This window comes from Thermobia domestica, chromosome 10, assembly GCF_964235325.1.
Source record: "Thermobia domestica chromosome 10, izTheDome1.hap1.1, whole genome shotgun sequence".
Taxonomy (NCBI): Eukaryota; Metazoa; Arthropoda; class Insecta; order Zygentoma; family Lepismatidae; genus Thermobia; species Thermobia domestica.
Genome location: NC_137463.1, coordinates 19,058,924 through 19,071,049, shown reverse-complemented (window position 1 = coordinate 19,071,049; position 12,126 = coordinate 19,058,924). Strand labels below are relative to the sequence as shown.

At 37.7% G+C, this 12,126-nt stretch overlaps 1 protein-coding gene across 3 annotated transcripts in view; it reads right to left on the bottom strand.

Moving 5' to 3' along the window:
- Unr (cold shock domain-containing Unr) overlaps window positions 1–12,126 on the bottom strand; it is a 90,428-nt gene that overhangs the window by 55,181 nt on the left and 23,121 nt on the right. For all 3 annotated transcript variants that reach the window (XM_081727832.1, XM_081727833.1, XM_081727834.1), the window contains exon 4: window positions 10,082–10,281. In XM_081727832.1, the coding sequence (XP_081583958.1) occupies window positions 10,082–10,281 (200 nt within the window). The remainder of the gene's footprint in view (window positions 1–10,081; window positions 10,282–12,126) is intronic.

The window sequence follows — 12,126 nt, the reverse complement described above, 5'->3', positions numbered from 1 at the left end:
TCCTTTCGTTTGATCTACATTCCCCAGTCGATGTTTACAGTGAGTGAGTGTTCTCGAGCGGCATTTTTTCTTTTTTCTTGATCATTTATCTTATCTAATAAAAATTTCTACACAAACAAGAAATTAAACATATTCCCTAAACCGTAAGTCTGTAACTTCAGTTACATGAAAGGAAAAACCCACAGAGAAACACTCGCCGGAAAACGGTGGATGTATGTATAACTGGCTGTGGTATATTAACAACGTATCTTTGAAAAATTAACAGTAGTATGTAATTCATGTCACTTCTCCAAACGCTCTACTTTCTCACTAATATTCCACACATCTTCATTATTTTAGTCTTCTTAGCTTCAAGCTTGTTCAGAATGATCTTTATTTTCCTGTTTTTAGTTTATTTTTCCCCTTCCTTTTCCCCTTCGTCACTGATCTGTTGTTTCTGCAAAACGAGTAGAAGCATTTCCTGCATCATGAATCATGGATTTTCTTGTGGATATCAAGTCCACCAGAGAAAATACAGAATCTATACAAGTCTGACTGCTAGTAAAGTTTGTTCTTTTAAATTATCTGCTACACTGTGCATTGACTGAAAAATCCTCTTTCTAAATTTGAATTTTCACGAGAGAAAATCAAGACCATCTTAACAAAAATTCCTAGATCTTTTCACTCTGAAGTATCCAAAGTCAAAAGTCGTTCCAACACTGAGCAGCTCTAAAATACTGAGTCATGAATTGGATTCGAACAAAACTCTTTAAACTGCCCCACAACTCTCTATCTGCCCTACTGCCATCCATCCAATTATTTTCAACTAGTTCAACTAAAAGAGACTTCATGCGATTCACTCTAACATCAGATCCTGCAGAACATTAAGATTCAAATGTAAGAGCTCTAGTCAATTTATAATTTAAAGATGACTTCTCCAGAAGAACATATTTCTGTAGACATTTTCTGCAATTTCGGCGAAAATCCAAAATGTCCAAACCTTTATTGGTTGTCATTTCTTAAAGAGAGTGTGTTTAGCAAAAGCAATATCAACGTTTTTAACAGGAAGATTTTCTTTATTTTCCATTTTAATTCGTATCCATGAACTCGAATAACTAAAAACTTCTGGTTTTACGAACTTATGAATCAGATTTTTTATAACGCCCACTAAAGTGTTTCACAGAAACAGTCTTGAGAAGAGAGTTAGTCTGAAATGCAGTTGAGCTGATTTTGAATTTCAAGTGGATTAACGTAAATCCGAACCACATGAGCTCCCGTCGGGAATCAAATCCGGGTCTCCCACGCCAAAGGCGCATACGCTAATTGCTTAGCCACGAAGGAGCTCAGTCTTAAATTCAGTAAAGTAACATACTTTAAAAATATAAGTTTAGGCTTAACCATTTTTACCTTCTTCCAACATACCTGACACGATCTGAAAGTTCAAAGAGCATGAGACTTTCTTATCTTTCCTGACACGCCGAATATACAATAGAATATATGGTGGACAACACTGATATTTCAAGCCAATACAGAATAAAACTTCATCGGAAAATTCTGAGCCCCTCTAAGAGTGTACTCGATACGGCGTGCTGGGACATCCTTAAATAAGATATGCAGAGCTCTTAGAAATTCAACGATTCCCCAGTTCATTATCTCAATTGTGAGCTTAAATGGTTTACACGAAGAAATAACACACAGCTTCCTATCAAGAATTCAAGATCATTAGCCGACGTCTTGATATCGGACTTGAAGATATGCAAATATGTAGAGTTCACCTTAGGGTCGTCCATCGAAATTTGAATGATCTTTTTTAAGTTCAAGGGTGAAACCGTCTCTTTGAAAGTGATTATTAGGTCAGAAGCTGTAGAATTCCATCAAAACGCCCATATCAAATATCGCATAATACTTGCCCTTTCTACGCTACTCCAGAATCGCACATTTATGTTTCCAACAACAACTAAATTAGTTCACTTCTAAAATATGGTGTATGCCATACTACTAACTAGAGTGCATGCTATTTTGTCACGTTGAAGCTGCATTTCCCCAGCAATCTTAGGTCTGGAAGTATGAGTAATACTTTCACATCTTTAGCAGCAGCAGTGCGAATTGATGTGTCACTGTACTTCGAATACACCACAATAATTCTGCTCTTGTAATGCTGTATTTTACTAAGAATTCCTGTGAATTACTTTGTTTCGTCACCGAAGACGTACCCACTTGCATCACAGAATCCACATTTGAGCACGCGACATCACCAGATATCATCAAAGTTTTGTACGGTATGAACAGGACGACACTATAACTCAGAAAGTACTGAGATGTTTTCTTTATTCACAAAGGAATACAGTTTTGCGCGAATATAGTGTAAATATACTACTTCGGCGCATTTAATTATTTAACACTCGGTTAGTCGCATGTGGTTCTGATTGATACAACTGAACGTTTTTCTACGCACATTTTTGACTGCGATGTCGCTTGCGGCGCCCGTTCCGTGTAATCCTCAAACTCCACTCTACAAACCTATGAGTAGTAGAGTTGACGGTGACATTCGCATATGGCGCTGTAGTAATGGCTGTGTATCAGATAGAACGGTTGCGACTAATCGTGTTATAAGAGAGGTATTTTATGTTTCAGTTAGCTCAATTTTTCTTCATTTATTCTTATACAAGTATTTCAAGTTTTAAGCCCACAATTACTACTGTATATTATGGCAGAACGTGAACGTGTATTTAATCTCACTGATTCGATTGATGTTCAAGAAATTCAGAAAATATTGTTTGATGATGATGGGTCAATTCATCCAGCTGAAATTGAACATTTTAGTGACGTTGCCGACACTGATGCAGAAGAATGTACACCAGAAAAACGTGAAACAGATTCTGAAACAGAAGAGAGTGCCACTAAAGAAGAAAGTGAACCAAATGAGAAGTTAGTGTACCTTGGTAGAGATAAAACTACGAAGTGGCAAATTGTTCCGCGGGAAATGAATAGACGAGTGCCTCCCCAAAATATAGTTGTAAAGCTTCCCAGAGTGATTGGAATTGCTAAAGAAAGTAAGACTCCATTAAAGTGCTGGCAAAATTTTTTCACTGAAGAAATGCTTGAAGACATCGTTCGATATACTAATCAATACATAAATATCGTGCGGGGTAGTTTCAAAAGGGAACGTGATGCAGGTGATACCGATTTGTGTGAAGTAAAGGGGTTCATTAGTCTTCTTTATTTCGCCGGAACTTTGCACGCAAATGGACTGACACTGGATGATTTATGCGGAACTGATGGGGATGGTGTGGAAATATTTAGACAGGTTATGAGTCTCCAAAGATTTAGATTTCTGATCAGATGCCTCAGGTTTGATGACCGTACTACACGAGACGAAAGAAAACAGGTGTACAATATTGCTGCTATTCGGGAACTGTTAACATGTTTTGTTGAAAACTGCCAAAAGAACTATTCTTTGTAGCTAATGTTACTATAGATGAAAAGCTGGATGCTTTCCGTGGCCGTTGCCGCTTCAAACAGTACATCCCTGCAAAGCCTGCTAAGTATGGAATTAAGATCTATGCATTGGTTGATGCAAAATTATATTACACTTACAACATGGAAATTTATGCAGGAAAAATGCCTGACGGGCCTTATTCCATTAGTAACAAGCAGGCTGATGTTGCCAAGAGATTAGTGCAGCCCATAGTTGGAACATGACGAAATATAACTGCGGATAATTGGTTTACCGATTTGAACCTAATTGCTGACTTGAAAATACGGAAATTATCTTATGTGGGAACCATAAAGAAAAATAAAAGACAGTTGCCACTGGAACTTTTGAATCTAAAGTATAGACCTGAAAAGTCAAACATGTTTGAATTTTCGAATGATGTTACTCTCGTTTCCTATGTACCGAAGAAAAACCGAAATGTTTCAGTAGTATCAAGCCAGCATTTTGATGATCGTATAGACGAAACAAGTGGAATTGCCGCAAAGCCAGAAATGATTACCTTTTATAATTAGACGAAATCAGATGTTGACATTTTGGACAAAATGTGTGCCTCGTTCAATGTAGCCAGAAATACGCAGCTCTGGCCGTGTGTTGTATTTTTCTCGATGCTGAATATAGCTGGTATAAATTCACAAATAATCTTTCTTGGTAATGGTCAGGCTAAAATTACTAGGAGGCGTTTTTTGAAACAACTAAGTCATGAGCTTGTGCATGAGCAACTCTGCAAGAGAAGTCTTCTAAGTCAAGGGATTCCTTTTGCTTTGCAAGCGAGTCTGGAAAAGTATCGACCAGCAAATGGAGCAGATGAAGAATCGGTTGGTGAAGGAACTGAACGTTCAGCAAAGCGACGGAGCTGTGATTTATGTAGGAAGAACAAAAAACGAAGATTGACCAGAACTAAATGCAAAAAATGCAGCTGACCAATTTGTCTCCAGCATATGGATTCCGTGTGCACCGATTGCTTTCCTCGATTAGAAACAATACCAGTTGAATCGAGTGACGAGTAAATGATTTGTGATTGTTTATATTTCTATGTTTTTTTGAATTCGAACTAACATATCAGAGGTAAAATGACTTAATATAAGTTCATTTTTTCTATATACTCTCCTATACTTATTTTGTTTAGAGACACTACAACATTCCTAAGCAGTGTTTGTGCTTAACAATATCATTCACGGAGGATTGAGTTATTATAATTATCTTGCTTTAGTTGTCTAGTGCTTTAGATTTTGAATAAATAAAAGCAATATGTAATATGTTTGTGTTTTAGATACAGAAGCATATAAAGAAGAAAGCTTCCAGAAGTTTGTGTATCAGTCTGATACCTTGCGACTTATTCCGTGACTATTTTTTCTTGAGCTACTGTGATTTCATAATGTTTTCAAAATTTATTTTTTTCCTAAAATTAGAACATTTAAAACACAATGCGACGTAATTAATCACCATAGCATAAGCTTATGCTTTCATGTTCTTTTTAAAAAAGATAATAAAAAATAACCACTAGTATTAAATCAAAGGGAAAAGCGAATGTATCAATCTGATACATTGCGACAAAAACCTTGGATCTAAATGTTGCGACTAACCGAGGGTTAAAATGGACAAATATCAAAGTAAACAATATCCAGGCTGGTGTAGCCAATTTTGTAATAGCTCTTTTCACAACAAAAGAAAAAATCAGATTCTGAATGTAGTCGCCAATTTTGAAATGATACTTAGATTTAAAAAAAAAAAAAAAAAAAAAAGGTTTATAAATCCCGAATGGGTGAACCCAATTTTGATACATAACTTTCATTCCATAACAGAAAAGAAAAACATACTAAGCAAATCCTGAAGATGCCAATTTTGAAATAAACATTTAACTCTCGCATAACTAAGGGTGACTCATGAAGATTATCTTCTTTGTGATAGTGACGCTGAGCAGCATCCTGGATCGTCTAGTGAGAGTGAAGAATCAGACATTGGTGATACTGAAATGGTGGGAAGTGATTGTTCGTGATTTGGTGGTGCGAAACAAAGTTGCTTTTCTATTTTCAAGAACAATACTGTATATAAGTATTCCGTATATATTATGAAGCCATGTCAAATATGTTGATTTTAAAACAATATTTAACCGGGCCCTCGTGGCTCTAAAGTGCTTAATTTTTTGTTCAAATAAAATGATTTTAGGTAATAAGAACATTTTACCAGACAATACTATTAATACATAAAACATGAAATACATGGTTTCAAAATATGCAAATAACTATTAAGAGCTTAACTAACTTTCATAACTACCATATTAACACACGAAAAACCTTCGTGTTGAGCCCAGCTCAGAACTCTCAAACTTTAAGAGAATATCTCTTTTTCGCATCCGGATGCAAAATGCACAACACTGGCTTTCCGAAGGCGGCGCTTACATTGCTGAATTCAAATAAACTAGAAACGATATGGCTGCGAGCCTTTTTCTTCCTGTATTGTCTTGCCTTCGAATGAAGGATATGATTTTGAATTACAACTCAAAATGCAAACGACCATTAACCCCATTAAGAAACAAGATATCTCCATTAAGAGCCAAATTAAAGAAATTTAAGAACGGTGCTCACAAGTTATTTGATATTTTCTCTTGCAAAATGCTGCGATAGATTAATCTGTAAGTGTGATAAATCAAATTAAATACCGCCGTGGGAGCTCATATTAGATCAGAGAAATCAGAGGCAAATGACCTTATCAGAGGCAATATCTTTTTAACCGGCTCTGTTTTGGTGAGGAAACATAATATAACATTATACAACTTTTGCACGATACTCAATCTTAATTTTCTAAAACAAAATTTTTTCGGCCATTTTCGGCCTACCCTATTAACCAGGCTAAACGGAAAAAAAGCTGTTACTACTCACTTCGTCCCTCAGCATCTCGACTGGCTTTCAATATAACAATATGCTGTCATAATTAAAAGCCTGTTGTTGGCGATTGCATTAAATATATTTCTTCTACCACGTACTCCGCACCTCCACGGCATAAATCAATTTGTATTTGCCACTTTTTTTTCTTTCTTTCTTTTTGGGACACAGACAGATAAGAAATGAAAGTATTGAACTAAAACTCGTAAACAATGAAACACGATCGCACGCTTAATACATGATAATAAAGAGTATACACTCATTCTCAGATTGCTATTTATTCATTTGAAGTCTCTTGTAATAACGTTCTTATTACTTTACTTATAACTTTAGTAATATATTTATTACTTGTTAATAATGTTTTTAATAACGATTAGGTTCCCACATTTGGATATTTACAAAATTATATTTTCCAGCAACGAATATTATCGCCAAAGTACACTAAATTCCCACGCCAGAAAGCAAGCAAAGATGAGCTTATTCTTGAGAAAAATAAAATCGTGTCCCGGAACATTATTCAGACGGGTGAATGAGATCAATCATTGTGAATTCATAGTTTTACAATTTGCGAAGGCGCCTTATGGTTATTGACAGACACGTTACATAACATTTATCTTCACATTAATTAAAGTATTACTCTAACGTTCCGCAAATGAGACAGTAATTACTGACTTAATGGTGTAAGAACGAAGGGAACATTTTTCCAGTATGAATGGGTGGGTGGGTGTTGGAGAAACAGAAGGACCCTGGGAATATCAGGCCACTTGGTATTTATTTACCCACACCCATAAACACACGAACTTTGACGCAGAGTATTTCAAATGTTCGACTGGATTGGAAATCGAATCCAGGTCACTGATTCACTGTCTCCGTGCGGTCACCACTATTCTATCCCATCTGCTTCCTCGCCAGTCGCACAACTCTACTCTTGAAATCAGTGGCCAACCATTCAGATCACATGCACTATACCACACCCGTTATGCTTGCACTACTCAATGGCCACATTACTGAATACTTGTACGGGTTGAATTAGATATATTTTATCGTAAATGAAGGAAACAATGGCTACCCTCATCTACTATATATTATTTCTTTTTCCACTTTTAACCCTTCTTAGTAAATCTATTTGTTGGATGTTTTGTCAGATTTTCATGTGGTGGCCCTACACATGCTTCCTGTACCCCCATTTCGAAGACGGAAACGTATTAGTGAGTGTTCCTTTCGTAGCCTACTAGTTGTGGTCACAGTAGCTAACGGGGACAGTGAGAGCACGTGAACCAAAATAGAGCGTTATGCGAGCCTGTGTGCTTTACGTTTACAATGGAAACAAACGCTGCTGAAACTGAAAGAAAAAATATACCGCACATTCAGCAGGGATAGGGTAAATAAGAAGAGAGTTCAATGGCAGTTTTAACTTTTTTTTTTTTTTTTATATAACAAATTTAAGAACGGATGAATCCATCCAACACGCACTCGTATGGGACGTCCACACGCCATAAGCAGCGAAGCACTCAAAGCAGCTATTGAGGCTGACAATGGCCAATATGCGACGGATTGGGAGACATATTATATTGCAATACAGAAAATACTCGACAATATCTCCACTTACTTGAGAAATTGTATGAAATAGGGCGATGAGTCCCATATGTCACACAAAACGACACGAGTAATGCCTGCGTTCCTTTAGTCGTCTCAGGAAAAGGTTCCGTTTCTGCACAAATTCCTGACATGCGATGAGAATAGATTTCTTATATTTCTTACGCCACCTTAATTTTTTATAGATGTATTATCAAAAACCATTACTGTATGTAACAGGAGGTTATGCTATGTATCTAGTGAACTGCTAGAGGTAAGATGTATCCCTAACTGCTCGTACCTGGCCAGACGATCAATGTAACTGTGCACTGGCAGAAATTGAAACGTGTGCATGAAAACCTTAAAAAAAGGGGAGCAGCTCTTGCGAACTGTAAATGTGTTATTCTGCTACACGATAATCTGAAACCACACGTTGTTAAGGTCACCCGAGAAACCATTATTAAACTTGGCTGAGAATCATTGCATTGTTGGTTACCACTTGCCTCATTCGGTACATCCCATCCATACAAACGATTACATCGAACCCACAAGGTCATCCCTACACTGGGCGACTTCTCTTGATTCACGTTCCGCTTAATTCTACCACTGCGCAACTCATTCTGTCCAAGCGAAGAAGACAGGATGCTGGTGAAGTCTACTAATTTTCCAAGTCAGTCTCTTACTTCATGTAATTTTCTTTCTCTTTGTGGGATCAAAATCTTTTTTCTTTTTTTTTTTTTTTTTTGAGGGGGGAGGGGGTACTTTATATTAAAATGTCTTTGCTGCTGTAAGCCGCTCTTGTTTCTCAAGACTACAGTAGTAACGGTTTCTGAACATGACAATTATAATTTCCATTCTACCCACTAGCGTTGAAATGGAAAAATGGAATGAAATCTTTCAGTTTGATGTCCCATAGTTATGCTGGCTAGGCTAAAGGAGATAGTGATGATGAGACATGAAGGAAAGAGTGGAATGAAAAAAGTGGAAGGAAACGGGAGAACCCCGAGATAACCCCCACACACGGTTTGTTCATCACAAATCTCAGTTGGCGCGAGCGGGTATCGAACCAAGGACCCAATGCACGAGAGGTGAACGCTCTACCACTGAGATACCGCGTCTACCCACTATTATTTTTCAGTAGGAACTTGAGAAGTCTGAAATGACAAAAGCGAAAGAAACTAACGCCCTTCCCTGCTCTTGAAGGCTAAAGGAGGCAGATACTAATTGGTGGCATAAGAAAACGGAAGAACCTCGAGAAAATCCGTGAGTACCCCGCTCTTATACACTTCAAATGGAATGCTACAAAGTAACCAAATTCTTGCCGTTTTTGACGTATCATTAATAATGCGCTTAGAGAGAGGAAACGAAATAACGCACGTGCCTGCCAAGAGATCGAGAGTTGGTCTGACCATCGACCTTCAGTAATACAGGCACGTTGCGCACACACAACAGCCATAGTTCGTCCAGTATCGAAAAGAAATGGAGGTATCGAAGCAGCGTGTTTGTTGTATGACTTTAAAGTGGGGCCCATCAGCTGTCGCATCAAGTCGCCGCATATGCCAGGCATTGGTTTCAGAAATTTCGTCGAAATATCTGAGCCTTTCGGCTGAACCTCGCAGCACATGTGTTGGATGACGAGGCCCTGAATTCAGTCATCGAAGAGAACAGTAGTCTAACGGTGATGAACTTGCAGGAAACAATCAGACTGCACCTGCATGGAATAGGGAAGTTGTACAAGTTTAGCAAATGAGTACTCCACACACTGCCGGCAGCTAACAAGGAACAACTGCTTACTCGGCACCAGAAACATACCTATCTTTGATCGTTTGCTCACTGATGACGAAGTTGGGATCGAACAAGGGTCCCCATGCATCAGAACTGAACACACTACCAATGAACAACCGTGGCTCTATAAACCTACTTGAAATCGATTGGCAAAATGCTTTGTCAGAGGACTATGCTGAAAAGTAAAAACACACATGTACTCTCAGCTACTCCTTTTATGGTTAGTTTTATAACATGCCTCCATATATTGTTTTCTAACAAACCCACCATTCTTTTCGAAACAGTTCTTTAAAAAAAAAAAAATCCTTATTTTAATAAAAATGACGACTTCTCCCTAATATTATAAGAAAAAAGTGTACTTTACCTTTGGTTGGTAGCAATTTGAAAGCTGACTTTGTCTCCAGATCGAAGAGTGACATTGCCTTCAATATCTTCCTTGCCATAAGGAAGGAAGAAGCACTCCCCTCTGTTTTCGTAGCTAATGCGACCCTGTAGTTCTCCTTGTGCCCCTTCGTTTCTTAGTTCTGTTGTCACTGTTCCTGTTACACGTTCCTCACTTAACACCTGCGCAGACAATATAAAGTAATAAATCATTAATTTTAACTTAATTAAAAACAAAGATGGATACTAATACAAGGAATGCAATTTAAATTGTAATTTATTGGTAAAACTGCATATAGATGTACTCTCCGAGTTTCAAACCGCGATTTCGCGCTTGCAGGGCGAATGCTCCACCTATTGAAGTACTACTATTTTTTTTCTTTTGATACTATATTCCTTACGATCCTACTGGATAGGAATCTGTTGGCAATTAGTAGAAGCAGTTAAACTATAATAGATGTTTCATTAGAAAAAACGAAATGAAATTTAATCTTTGAGTTTTACGTCCCACGATTATGGCGGCTAGGCTAAAGGAGACGGTGAAGATGAGAAATGAATAAAATAGTGGAATGAAGAAAGTGGGAGGAAACGGGAGAACTTCGAGGAAACCCACGCACACGGGTTTGTCCACCACAAAGTTCACTTGGCGGGAGCACGGTTTGAACCCGGGACCCCATGCACCAGAGGTGAACGCTCTACCACTGAGCCAGAGCGGCCCAGATGTTTCATTAGAGGAAGCTTTAGCATGATACGTACATTTGCTGGCCATACTCCCCGTATTTCAGATTGGTGTCCGCTGTGGATTAGTGGCACACATCTATTAAATTTTAGTACGAAAAGGTATATAAGATCTGGATTTGGTAAACAGAATCAGTGACACAAATATGAATGCCCGAAATCAGCGATTATGAAAACCGTCCCGCTTTTTCGGCGAGACAAATGTAGCTACCTTTTACACACACAATTCTTTTAAACGAAATGAAATCTTTAGTTTTATTGTTCCGCGTTTTTATTTTTCAGGTTGAGGAAGTCGTATAATGAAAAACTTTCTGGAATGAAAAGAAAAGGTTCAGTTGAACGTTCTATGATTTTGCCCATCAGGCTAAGGGGGATTGGTAGTATGTGAATATGGGAGGAAATGGGAGTACCCCGAGAAAACCCACTGACACGATGTTGTCCATCACAAACTTACCTGACCGGGGATCGAACCAGGGACCCCATGCACCAGAGATAAACGCTTTACCACTGGACTATTGTGTCTCCCTTTTTCCTGGAATGAGAATGGGATAAAAAGGAGCACTGGAAACTACGTTACTCTTCTTCCACGTTCTCTTCAATTGCCTTCTGTTATGAAATTCTTTCAAAAAATAAAACTACCATATTGTCTGGATAGTCTACGCTAGTTGATGCGTTTTTATAATCTCCTCTATCAAAGACTGGCACAAACTTTCTTCTTCAAACTTGGCGTTATCTTTGTCTACAGACATATTTCATCACCCTGTAGAGCCACTGTATGTCTACCAGATCTCAAGCTCGTATAATTTTTACTGTTATTTCATCTGTCTTGAAAAGTTTAGCCTCCATTTGGATCTTTTAGTGTTTTCTCTAGTTAATTACTTTATATGTACTTTGTAACAAATTACACATATGAATTGTACTATCCTTAGAAACTGTCTTAAAGGCAAATCTTTGAGTTGATCGAGATGAGGAAATAAAGCACTGGGAAGAGATGAATAACGGAAAGAAATAACTGTATACTAACTGAACCAAGCTATCATAGGATAAGATCCACTAATAATTATTGCTTTTATGCTGATTAATCTTTTCAATAGTTAAGCCACAGGATGACAAACTCAACTCCCGAGTACTGCAACAGCGAAGCTAGCAAATCTCAAAACGAATACAAATTACGCACACTACCTGATGTGAAATCTTATTTCAGAGCAAGACTTAACATGTTCACCAAATTTTGAGAAATATATATTTCTTTAAATGTACAATATTTTCAAAATAAACTGCCTTGAAAAC